Source organism: Primulina tabacum, chromosome 13 (assembly GCF_025594145.1).
Source record: "Primulina tabacum isolate GXHZ01 chromosome 13, ASM2559414v2, whole genome shotgun sequence".
Taxonomy (NCBI): domain Eukaryota; kingdom Viridiplantae; phylum Streptophyta; class Magnoliopsida; order Lamiales; family Gesneriaceae; genus Primulina; species Primulina tabacum.
The window spans coordinates 16764153-16776961 of record NC_134562.1 but is presented as its reverse complement, the minus strand read 5'-3'; the positions used below and the strand labels follow the sequence as shown (position 1 = coordinate 16776961).

General features: G+C 35.1%; 1 protein-coding gene across 2 annotated transcripts; it reads right to left on the bottom strand.

Annotated features, from left to right (window-relative positions):
* Positions 1-260: 260 nt before the first annotated feature.
* On the bottom strand, positions 261-10957 carry LOC142522856 (DNA replication complex GINS protein SLD5). 2 transcript variants are annotated; one of them, XM_075626431.1, is made up of 6 exons: positions 10576-10946; positions 10090-10212; positions 9746-9828; positions 9563-9672; positions 839-914; positions 261-753 (listed from the first exon to the last, which is right to left on the bottom strand). In XM_075626431.1, the coding sequence occupies exons 1-6, from the start codon at positions 10744-10746 to the stop codon at positions 654-656; spliced, it is 663 nt and encodes a 220-aa protein (XP_075482546.1). In that variant the 5' UTR covers positions 10747-10946; the 3' UTR covers positions 261-653. The 2 variants fall into 2 exon arrangements, with proteins under 2 accessions (XP_075482546.1, XP_075482545.1); XM_075626430.1 differs by lacking the exons at positions 261-753; positions 839-914 and adding an exon at positions 933-1831 and having other exon boundaries at positions 10576-10957.
* Positions 10958-12809: the final 1852 nt, after the last annotated feature.

The following is a 12809-nucleotide window of genomic DNA, read 5'->3' as shown; positions in this document are numbered from 1 at the left end:
TTATCAAACAAAATATCTATAGTCAAAATAGGTAATATTTTTAATTTTATTAGCGTATTTCCTTTATTGATGTGATCATTGTTGTGACACAAACCAAAAATAATTGCTGGATTTGTAGCCACTTCATTTTTCTATCCCCGATCTTATTATTTACAAAAATTACATAGTCAAGAACGTAGAAAAATATTTAAATCTAGTGAACTCCTATAAACATATAAGCTAAATATAGAACAGCATAAAAAAAATTTTAAATCCATATATTCAAACTAAAATTTGTTTGGAGATATATATCAAAACAAGTTGAGCTAAATTCGGGGATGTTCCATTTCCATTTTGTATAACAAGTTATTTGGTTACTTCTCATGAGGTTCAAGCCTACAAATTTTACATCATAAAAAATACAAAACAGGAAAAAAAAATTCAAACAAAAAAATTAAGAAAAACTGAGGAAAACATGGTCTAATTTCCAAAAGAAGCAGAACCATGAGGCCAAGTACATTACAAAATATGTCGTGGTAGATAACAGTGGCTGACTACAATATCTTGGGTAGAAGATGCTGACTCGTCGCCTATACATCACCCAGTACTCCTTGCTTGCATGATAAAGTACCAATCTGCTTCCTTCCGAGGAACACGTAAGACACTTGATCAAGTTAGACTAGATCTATTTGCCCACTCTCTACAAGCGATTTAATAGATTTATAAGGCAAAGCATACAAATCATCGGCTTCAATGTTAACCGGCTCTTCACCACTGTTGTGTTTCAAAATTTTGGACATATTAGCAAACCTCTAAACGAAAAACTAAAAGTATTACAAAAATGCTACCGTGGAGTCACCTGTCGTCAAGTAGGACAGCTCCTAAAAACTTCTTGCTTCTGCAGACAACGTATGTATCCAGCTTTGGCTTTGGAACTGAAAATACATGTGTAAAAGCAACAGACCACTTGATTTACAACATCAAAACTTTGGAAAAAACCAAAAGAGGTAAAACTGTACATAAGAATATAGCTGCTCTCTCACTAAACCTAAATGACTTATTTGGACTTTCGTATAAGATTTGTGTTGTATAAGAATTGTCATCTACTTTAATACAACTTTTCGCCTAAGCTTAAACAGAAAATCGGTTGAAACTGTTGCGTTTTATCTGAAGCTCCTCTTCAAGTAAAAAACACAGATCACGATCAAAACAAACAAAACACAAGTTTTTCTAATGCTTCAACTGCATTGAAACTTTAAAAGTAATTCAACTACAAAATCACATAGAGTCAAGTTAGTCGAGGAACCATGCAGTATAGTATTTAGAATGGTCTTTACAAAACTCAATACAATTGTTTGTGGACCTTGAAGAACCTTTAATTTGCAAAGTGAAGAAGTTCAGTATGTGTACTGCAGAAATTAGGAGTAAGATTCAACTGCTAGTTGGATAATGTTACAACCATAGAATACTTAATACGAACAATGGAAAATAACAAAGGATTTAGGGTAATTTACTAGAATATACGTATTATAATTAAATAAAATCCTAGAGTTGAATAATCTGTAGAATATATCACAACATCCTTCCTTAGCCAAGGTTGTAACTTCATATTACAAACCAAGTTGCATGGAATTCTTCCAGGATCTTCCTTACCCAAGGTGACCCCTTGGGAAGCACAATCCATTGTTTAGTGTATATTGACGTGTGGCAACCCCATCCATACTAATCTTCTTCTTGATAGCATTCAAAATAAGATCATTATCCGCAGCTTCCTTACTCTTATCAAACTCCAACCACAATGGCATAGAAATATTTTGTAACTCAACATATTCCTCTTTTCTAGACAGAGCAGCTGCGACACCATTTTTTGCCCCAAATTAGATAGCCAATGCTGCTAGTCTGGTATAGTTATTAGTTGCGTGAGTAAACTTTTTAATGATCGATTATCAGTCAAAACAGTAAACCTTTGGTCCAACAAGTAAGGCCTCCAATGTTGAATCGCTAACACAAAAGCCAGCAACTATTTTCACAAGTAGACTTGGCCAAAGCCCTATCCCCAATGCCTCGCTATAAAATGCTATGGACGGCCCATTTTGTGACAATACAGCTCCCACATCTTTTGCCGGTGCATTGCATTATATTACAAATTCTTCATTAAAATTAGGCATCCGCAACAATGATGCGAAACTAAGGGCATTCTTTAACATGTTGAATGCTTCTTCAGCCTATATATTCCAACCAAAATTTTTTTCACAATTTGCAAAAGATTAACAATAAGAATATACTATGAAATCGTATTGAAATGCAATTAGAGATAAACTCTGTACAAGAGGAACTCTCCTCTTCCCCAGCCTAAGCTAGTAAACCACTCACCAAAATAAAATACTCATTGCCTAACTCAAAACTACTCTTTCCTCTTATATTCCCTTTTCCCCTTCCCCAAGTTATAATTTCTAGAATTCACTTACTAACTAGAGAATGATTTTCGCCCATTTTATTAAAGCCCAATACAAAATACTCAAGTCCATAACAGTACCACCATCTTGAAAATAAGCCTTGTCCTCAAAGATGGAGCTAAGTTTTTATTGGCTATGAGTTGAGCATCCTCCCTGCCATAGAATGAAGCCAGTGTTGTCCCTCCACTTTCAAATGACTTTGAAAGAAGTGAAGCATCAATTCAAAGGATCGGGGCTTTGTCAAAAGAACACACTTCATAGATCCCACCCACAGTTTTAGATATCTCCACATTAAGCTTGTTAACAAGAGGAAAAAGAATCCCCACTATAAATTCTACCAGAGGAGGAAAAAACACTGCTTTCATAAGCAATAAGGCTGGAGCTGGAGGATCTTGCTCAACCAATTGATCCAAGGCCTTGGTTAGACCTAGCTGAAAAAATGTCTAGCTGCCCAAAAGAAGCCTTACAAGCATATGTGACTTTCTTCAAAGGAATTCCATCTCTCTTGTCCACTCTCCTGATTAGTAGTGTGTTGAGATGATTTCCAAAGTTTTCTTTCTACTTGTTATCCAACCCAAAACATTTTTATCACAATGCCCATCTTCATGTTTTCCTCCGATAGTAACCCAAAGGAATAAACTCTGTACCTTCTTTAGTGTGTTTCCCAGTTGATCCCCGCATAAAAAATTCTGCAACTTTAGCTGCCAATTGTTGCTCAAAGGTGCTTTAATTGCCATGCCAACTGAGAAATGAAGATCCAAATTGCAGCAGAAAACATTCCTTCGAAAGCATGGATGTCGCCACAGATACAACTTGAATGACTTTGTTGATAAGCAAAAAAAGTGCACGACATAAGAGAGCAACCTGTCAGGTCCAATACTTACCCCAATCATCTTTAGAAAAAATATGAGAGCTATACAAATCCCATAACTTCATAATCTCCTCATGATTCAAAGTTATATATTGAATCCCAGTAGAATTTGGATGCTTCGAAATCACCGAAGAGAAAAGTAGCTCTAGATTCCTCTTGAGGATTTTATCTAACACCTACGCATATCCCACTCTTTGTTCCTTGCATGACCTACCAAATAAAACATTATACACAACCATGGAATTAGTTCTACAGCCAACAATATCAGGAAACTACTCCAAAACAACAATTTTAAATCCTCTTCCAAGCCAGTGAACTTTGCAACTGGTCGTTCGCTCCGACCCTGATTCTTTAACCCCAGCATCTTCCTGGTATGCTTGTCGGTAAGTTAGCCTTGCCTTGTTCAGGAATAAGTGTCATTTCCCAATAAATTGGGCCCAACTGGACCCATTCAGCCCCCAGCCCAATTCCTTGAGTGTTCTGGTAAAACCCTTTTCCTCTGGTCTTCCCTGGTTTATGACTTGATACCATAGCCCCAATTCTTATAATTGGGCCAGGGGCTTTTTCAGTCCCTAGTTGTACATCCATTGATCTAGTAATGACACAGCCCAAGTTTTGTTCTTCAGTCAGGACCCAATTTTGGGCTGCAAAAACCTCAAAGTTGTCGACCTGAAGCCCTACACTCTACAGTGCACCGACCCCTTCCCTCAATACGGCGAGACATTTCCATGGAGGCTTGGCCTTGTCTGGTGCTTTCTTCCTAAACCATTGGAACTCTTGGATTGTCGGCCCAATCAATGCCTTCGAAAGCCATTTCGAATTCATGTAAATGACCTTCGTCTCTATCTTCCGGAATCATTGGAGCATTGTTTCCTCATGAACATACATGGAGGGACTGTTCTGAATCTGCTCCTTGGTCACTTCAATTACAGTCCCCTGCACCATTGTTTTTTCTCTCAGGTTGGTCTTTCGTTTGATGCTATGCACTCCCTTTTTTGCAAACTCACCTATGGACTCAAATCCCTTGAAATCCGGCTGTTCAATCCCTCTGATGACTTTTTTCAATTCATCACATCCTGGGTCATTTTTTCTGCCAACTGAGCTTTCTTTCCCATCCAACTGGTTGTCAAACTCCTCAACAAATGGTTCATCGGGCTCGACTCCAGCATCTGCTGGCTCTTCTACTTAAGTTAGCTGTTGGTATTTACCTGTCGGTCCAGAGAGTAAATTGTAGCTCACCTCCACGTGTTGTTTGTTGCTAGCTCATTGTTGTTTCTCTACATCTCTCATTTTCTCCTTCACAAACTGCTCCAGCAAACTCTTGAGGTCTGTAACATTCTCCTGGAACTTCCCCACCATTGAATAAACATCCTCTGCTAGTTTCAGGGCCTTTACTTCCAATGCATCGATCCTCTCATCCAGCTGTGAGATTGCCATTCTCTCGATTTAGATATCCGGCAGGTGAGACCAATTGTTGCAACCACAATTTGCAAAAGATGACAATGGGAATATAATATGAAATTGTACTGAAACGAATCCAAATATAAACTATGTATAAGAGGGACTCTTCTCTAACCTCTTCCCTATCCTAAGCTAGTAAACCACTCAACCAAATAAAATACTCAATTCCTAACTCAAAACAACTCTCTCCTCTTATATTTTCTTTTCCTTTTACCAAGTTATCACTTCCAGAATTCTCTTACTAACTAGAGAATAACTTTTGCCCTTTTTATTAAAGCCCGATGCAAAATAAGTCAAGTTCCTAATAGATAATCCCTATTAAATTTCATGTAATACCCAGTCAAACCCAAAAAACCCCTCACACCTTTTGTCGATCGAGAGCTGGGTCAGGAATTGACACTTGCAAATTTCTTTGGATCTGCTGCTATTCCTTGGGGCTGCTATTCCTTAGGCTAATATAATATGGCCTAAATATTCACTCTCTATTAGACCAAATTTTCATTTCTTCTTGTTCAACACACACTGGTCCCTTCGCAAAATTCTCAAACAATTTGCAAGTGTAATAGGTGATCTGCTCATGCTGGTACTATATATCAAAATATCATCAAAGAATACCAAAACAAATTTTCTGAGATATGGTCGAAATGCCTCATCCATCGCAGATGGGAAAGTGGCCAAGGCGTTCTCAAGTCCAAAAGGCATAAAAAGAAATTTCAAATTCGTAATGCCCGGTATGAGTCCTAAATTCGTTTTTGGCATATCCTCAGGTTTGACTCTAATTTGACGGTACCCGGATTTAAGATCCGCCTTGGAGAAAAAACAAGCCCCAATAGCTCATCTGTCATTGGAATGGGATATTGGTCCGCAACAATAGCTTCGTTAACAACCCTGTAATCTAAGCAAAAACGCCAACTCACATCTTTTTTTAAACCAAAATGACTTGACTAGAAAAGGGGTTGTCACTGTTTTGTATCACTCTTGTCAATAACATCTCATTTAGCAACTGTTCCATCTCCTCGTTCTAAAAATGTGTGTATCGATATGGCCTTACATTAACTGGTCACGTCCCCTTTTGTAAGATGAATTGTATAATCTTTCCTTCAGATTGGCAGCAGCCGTTAGGGGCTCAAACACATTTTCAAATTTTCACAATAATTCTCTCAATTCATTTTGTATTGCCAATCCACTGCCCTTATGTTCTACACCCTCTGATGACTCACATGTAGCCCAAACTGCCCCACAAAACTCTACATCAATTGTCTTTGTGACTGAACGTAAAGAAACCAGAGAACGGTTCAATGTAGGATTCACATATAACACCACTTCCTTATATTGTTTCTGAAAACTCATTTGAATTCGACCTCAATCCATTCTGAAGTCTCCTAAAATGCGTAACAAATGAATCTCAAGAATAAGATTCAGACCCTCATTCACACAAATAACCATCAATGGTTTATTACTTTATTGACACACATTCATGTTCACTTTAAGCGACCTACAAACCCCTTCACAAGAAATTCTGCATCTCTCACCCAAATACACTCCAAAAGTCGAAACGCACCCCGTCATCCACCTACAACTCTAATTCTTTGACCAGCCCTTTTGAAACGAAGTTATGACTTGCACCGCTATTGATCATCATTATAATTTCAGTATTAAGCAGTTTACATTTTAATTGATGTTCTAGGGTTGAGAAATTCTACCCACCAAATACAACGACAATTCCAGGGTAGTGCATTCATCGGTATGCAATCCTGATTGATCCTCCAACTCAGTACTCTATGTAGCACAGATACTCCTAAAAGAAAAAATTCTAAGTATCGGACATAGATACGAGTAAGACACGACATTCGCGTGTCGGATACGGCAAAATCCTTGTCGTTAACTTTTATAGGTTTGTCCAATCGGATACGTCTTGGAAACGGATAAGATCGACATGGAAATGGCAGCGATATGTTACTTTTCTTCTTAAATCACTCAAGTTGTACAATGTATATTTTTACATAAATATAATATATATATCAGTATCGTGTCTTATATTTCAAAATTTGTCGTATCGCCATATCATATCGTATTCGATACGATGCTCGTATTTGTATCCATGCAACATAGTCAGTTACCTTCTCCCTCGTCCTCGACCATTATGGTCATCCTTAGCCATTATGGTCGCTCTCATTGACTTATAGGCGCACCTATGCAATGGATTGCGGGGTTCTCCATACTTAAAAAACAATCCCTTCTCCTTCATATGCATATACTCTTAGGCTCCGTTTGGTACGTGTGTTAGGATAAGTAAATGATTAATAATTAGAGTGATTAAAAAATGAGATATATGGATTAATACTATGGTGAGATAAATAACATGGTGTTTGGTATAATTTTAAAATGATAGATTAATTTTGTAAATTTTATTGTAATGACCAAAATGCCCCAAATGCTAATTAAATATATATTCTTAAAATAATTGGATAAATAATTAAATATTTATAATTATAATTTACATTTATTAAAATTAATTTAAATATTTATTAGAAATAAATTTGTAAATATGCATTTACTTTAATAATTAAAATAGCAAAAATATTTTGAATGTTAATGTTAAATAAAATTTTAGTAATAATTACAATATTATTGTTTTTTCTTAAAATAATTTTAAATATTTTTAAAATAATTTGATAGATAATTAAATATTTGTAATTAATAATTAAAATAGTAGTAATATTTTGAATATTAAATTTAATGTTAAATAAAATTTAGTGATATTATTATAATATTATTGTTTTTTTAAAATAATTATAAATATTCTTAAAATAATTAAATAGATAATTAAATATTTATAATTATAATTTATGTTTATTAAAATTAATTTAAATATATTTATATGAAATATATTTGAAAATATTACGGTAATCATTAAACACAATAAATTAGAATTTAATATATTTATTTTCATAAGAGATAAGATGATAAAAATATAATTTGTGGTGTGTTGATAACTTATCTCACTTAATTTGTTAGATTAATAATCAAATAATTAATCATAAAATTAGGTCTTAAACCGGGTCAAAATGATTATTAATGTATCTTAAAATTTTAACCAAACATTAGATAAGTATGTGACTAAACACACCCTTAGGAGAATAAATATGTCCTTGTGATTTTTGGTTCACCCCACTCCCGGCCATGCTTTTCTCAAACTCAAAATTAACCCCTCCCATGGTTGATTGTCGCGAGTTGCTGGCATGAGTGTAAGTTGGAATTCTACATATGTTTTGCTTTCCAATCCTGCATTGCGACGTACGTCAACAAAGGTTGAATTGACTTTTGTACGGTCTTCATCCACGCAGAATAGCCCAATCTTCGATATAATTTGTGGCCCACTGCAGTATAATTGTTGCTTTGATACAAATTATCCTTATAAAGTTTGTCTTCAATGTTCTGGGCAAGATCCATTGCCTGAATTACAGTTCTAGGCCCATGGGTTCTGACTCGTCGTCTTATATCATCGCGCGCAGTCCACTGATGAAGTAACTCAAACCTTGGAACTTCTGGTAAATCGCCGATTTGGGATAAGAGCGCCTCAAATTGTTCGACATAGGTTTCCACTGGCTTTTGATTTCGTTTTAAAGAAGCTAACAGTTCAAATGGGTTAGCCGCTTTTCTTCCACTGTATCGTTTAATATGCCCCTCTGCAAATCTCTCCCATGTGAGTTTGGAATTCTTCACCTTCATCCACCTGAACCAATGGATCGACATCCCTTCCATACAAATCTAATTAATTTTAATCTTATTTTGGGAGTAGTACCATTAATTTCAAAATATTGCTCCGCTATTTCCAACCACCCCAATGGGTCAGTGCCATCAAAACATGGTAGTTCTATGCTCTTAATAAAGTGTCCAACCTTCTCATTCTCTACATATCTGTCAGATTTGAAAATTTGTCTCATCGACGATATGCTCTTGGAAAATCGAATCCTGAACTTCATTTGTGTTATCCTTTTCTTTGTGCATCATCTTTATCTCAGTCATCTCACTCATTGTTTTGTTGAGTGAATCCAGGTTATACTGCATGTTAACTATTTTTCCGGTGCTTCAACTTTTGCTTCAGAACGTGTGGTTGCCATAAATCAGTCTCGGTCTTGAGATCCGGAAGGTCGGACCAATTACAACCACGGAATACTTAATGTACAAACAATGGAAACAAACAAAGGATTTAAGGTAATTCACTAGAATATATGTGCTTATAATTGACTAAAATCCCAGAGTTTAATACTCTGTACAATATTTCAAAATATCCTTCCCTAGTAAAGCTAGTAACTTCCATTACAAACTTAACAAAAGACACGACTAATCATTCTCAACCTCCCCGACTATATTCCCTCTTTTATTTTCTATTCCTTCTAGAATAGTCGGGATAAATAATGGGCTTCACAATATCTTCAAGGCTCAAATACTCCAGGCATGTATCAGATAACACTTTTTTACACCCAAAAACCGGAATGAAAAAAATCCATCATCAAAATAAAGCAAGATTTAAAATTGAGAGTATTAATTTTACTTGCACAATAAATTAGAGAAACTGAGGCACCCAATTTAGACAATAAAAGTTATAAGACTAAGGCATAGCTTGCAAAAACATACAATTCAGAAACAAGAAGCAAGGAAAGTTTGAGTGAGAGAGGGAGAGGGAGAGAGAGAGAAATATTAACTAACTAATTAAAAAAACATGAAAGAAAACTAAGGAAAAAAATGAAAGAAGCAAATAGTGAAATAGTGATAACGGTGAGAAGCTCACCCATGTCATCCTCTTCAGAGGCAGAAGATTGCTTCAAGTGGGACTGATACTGATTCGGCAATTTTGAGAGTACAGATTCTTTGAGATGATGTTTTAGGTCTTCAGCACAACTGTAATCATTGTCAGCTATAAAAATGATAATTTTCCGAGCAAGATCTTTGTTAAAAATCCAAATAGAGTTACCTGCGGGCAAACTTCTGTTCCTGCCTAGAAAGTTGATTCCAAAGTTCCGTAGTCTTTTGGATGTGAAATACATATTTTTCAATCTATCAAGAGGTTGATCATAAATGCACAACGTTAGTAATATATTTAGCATCTCATGCAGAGACTAAATAATGTACTTCCAAAGCTGTGAACAAAGAGTTTTGTCTGTTTTCTCATATCTATGAGAATTTATAGACACACTCAAAAAAAGAATAAGAAAAAACGAACAAGAAGAAGAAAAATTTAGGAGAATCCGAACACTAGAATAATATATTGAAACTTCATCTGACACAATAAAGCAGAAAAGCCCGATCAACAATCACCTTTTGAAGGCGGGTTCGAAGATAAGATCTGAGCAGGAACATAGTCCTGTCCAAGTCCATTTGATAAAGAGACACAGTAAGAGAATCAACACCACTTTTGTTAAAATCTTCCACCGTCTCTTCCTAAAACATAAGTAAAGTGAAGTGAGTTCACCACAGTTTGATGGCAAATGACAAGTAAGCAAAAAATACAAATAAACAAAAGATCAATGTTAAGTAAGAAACAACATTTAGGCATATCACACAGTTACCGAATTTCAATTAAAACTATAAGGCAACCGAATTTCTATCCACAATCATCAGTTCATAAAGTTACAATCGTGGGCATCAGTGGCATTAAGAAAAAGAGAAGTAATGCAAAAATCATACACATTTAAACCAATCTGCCACTAGCAATTGGCCAAAATCGATAACAAATTCGCAAAATAATTGAAAAAGGACAATTCCAAGGCTCGCATTGGCCAAGAAATGTATAACATCTACTACCATCAATTGGATCTGCTGACGAGATCTATGAATCAATGCGGCCTCAAATTTAAGAATCTCCGGCGAGGCCTTCTCGTTCTTCCAAGCTCGCTTCAACAGCTCAGCATCTGTGGTCGAAAGTAGTGACTCGTAATCATCTGCCAATGACCTCTCTCTGACGCTCGCCTCCATTTGCTAATTCGACAATTGATTCAAAGACCCCAAAACCTAAAATCGATGAGAAAATATTGTATCTGTTTAGTTGGTCAGAGTGTATTCAACCTAGCGACATTAGCATGTTGACTTTGGTATTTTAACGAGTAAATAGCATATCTTCACACACAATATTTTATCCAATTAAAGATATTTTTTATATGTATATTATATATATTATTCTATAATATATGTTTTAAAAATTATATACATTAATAAAATTTTAAAAATTTAATATAAACCACCTGTAATTTAATTAGTGGATATAGATTTATTTTCTAAACATTAGTTTCAACTCCTACTTTTCCCCTTTTTTTCTCTTTTTTTATTTATTTTTTAATTCACGTATCAAAATTATTATATAGTCACTCACTATTTCTTATAATTAATTAAATTATCATCACCATTAAATAACCCAAATGAATTATAAAAAAATAATCTAAAAATACGCAACGCATGCGCGTGTGTCAGTGTGATAGTATCATATTAAAATTTAGTGCTGATTACTTACAAATCGTAAAACAAAAAATTTTCAACTTCACACTTTTATTTTCGAACATTTACATTTTTTATTTTTGAACTTCTTCACAAACTATAAATTTACAATCTATTATCTTCTTTGAAAACATAATATTTTGTGAATATTTATTTCTTCAAAACATCGAGTCAATTTTCTCAAAATCCGCCCTCTACTTTAGTTCACAGTTCACCCAACCAACATAAAATGTTATTGAATACGTGGAATGATCAAAAAGATGGATGGTAATATGAATTATTAAAAAATAAAATTAACGCTTTAAAAATCTGACGTTCGCGAAGATAGGTAGATCCAAGTAACGCTGGAAGATAAGACCGACGAGCAAATCTACGAAATTAATACGAAAAAATGTTAGTAAAAAGTAAAAAAAAACCGAAACTATGAAAAAATTGATAGAATTTCGCTACTATGAGAGAAGAAAGGCGAAAATCGCCGAAGAAAATGTTCGCGTACTCGGTAAAAATAGAACAATAGCGACGGTTTTTGCTACAAATAGCGACGGTTTATGACAAACCGTGACCGATCTTAGTTGGCGACGGTTTGTTTATAACCGCGCCATTAGCAACGGTTTGGATTTCAACTCTCGCCAAAGCAGATCTAGATCGGCGACGGAAGCGACGGTAAAACACCGTCGCGAATTCCGCGATCTAAGAACCGTCGCCAAATATGCGATGGGTAAGAAACCGGTTTTGAGATTCATGAATATAGCTCAGTAAACTTGCTCAAGGCGGGGATTTGTAATTGACAATGCACTCTATTTTCATGAGCATGCCTGTATCGACATGCTTCATATAAAAGTTCTCTTTTTTTCTTTAATATATTCCAAAAAAAACATCAGAAGCAACAACAATTATCAACAATGAAGTCCTTGGTCGATTTTAGAGGAAAAGGTGAAAGAAGTCTTTGATGTTGTCGGATCACTCTCCAATTCGAGTTACACATTCTTACCTTTTTATCGCCCGTATTTTTCACCTTATATTGATTCTGCAGCAACTTAAAGATAGAGCTTTGAAAAGGGCCTCACTGACTGAAGAAGATGTCGTGCATTCAATTCAAGAAAGGATCATAGCCGGGAAAAGCGAAAAGTAAGAAATAATATAATAGATTAGGATGGAGACGGAGGATATAGAATCCTACCCAAACTTGACTCATTAACATCCCTAGTTAATGGAAATAAGGATGGAGGAAACAGTTTGGAGGCTATGCGTTCCTACGCGACTCTCTGGTTCAATTCTACATGTTTTATTGTTTGATCTTACAATTGTTTCATCATTTTTATTTATTAAAAAAAAATATTTGTTTACTCGTACTAGTTTGTTAATATCGGTAGGTTAGAAATTAAATTTTTATCTTCAGTTTGATGAATTGTTTGCTTCTTCTGAATTTATGCTTGCTTTGATCATTTGTAAACATCAATAATAGGAATTTTTCATAAGTTAGATTCATTATATTTTGTGATATTGAAAGTGTTTGATAAATACTGTTTAATTGCTTATACAGTCAC

Excerpts from the sequence above, each read along its gene's own strand:
- LOC142522856 (XM_075626430.1), bottom strand. The coding sequence starts at position 10,746 with ATGGAGGCGAGCGTCAGAGAGAGGTCATTGGCAGATGATTACGAGTCA. Across the intron at positions 10,213-10,575 it reads GTCAGCAGATCCAATTGATG|GAAGAGACGGTGGAAGATTT; the intron begins GTAGTAGATGTT and ends CTTATGTTTTAG. Across the intron at positions 9,673-9,745 it reads GAACAGAAGTTTGCCCGCAG|TTGTGCTGAAGACCTAAAAC; the intron begins GTAACTCTATTT and ends CAATGATTACAG.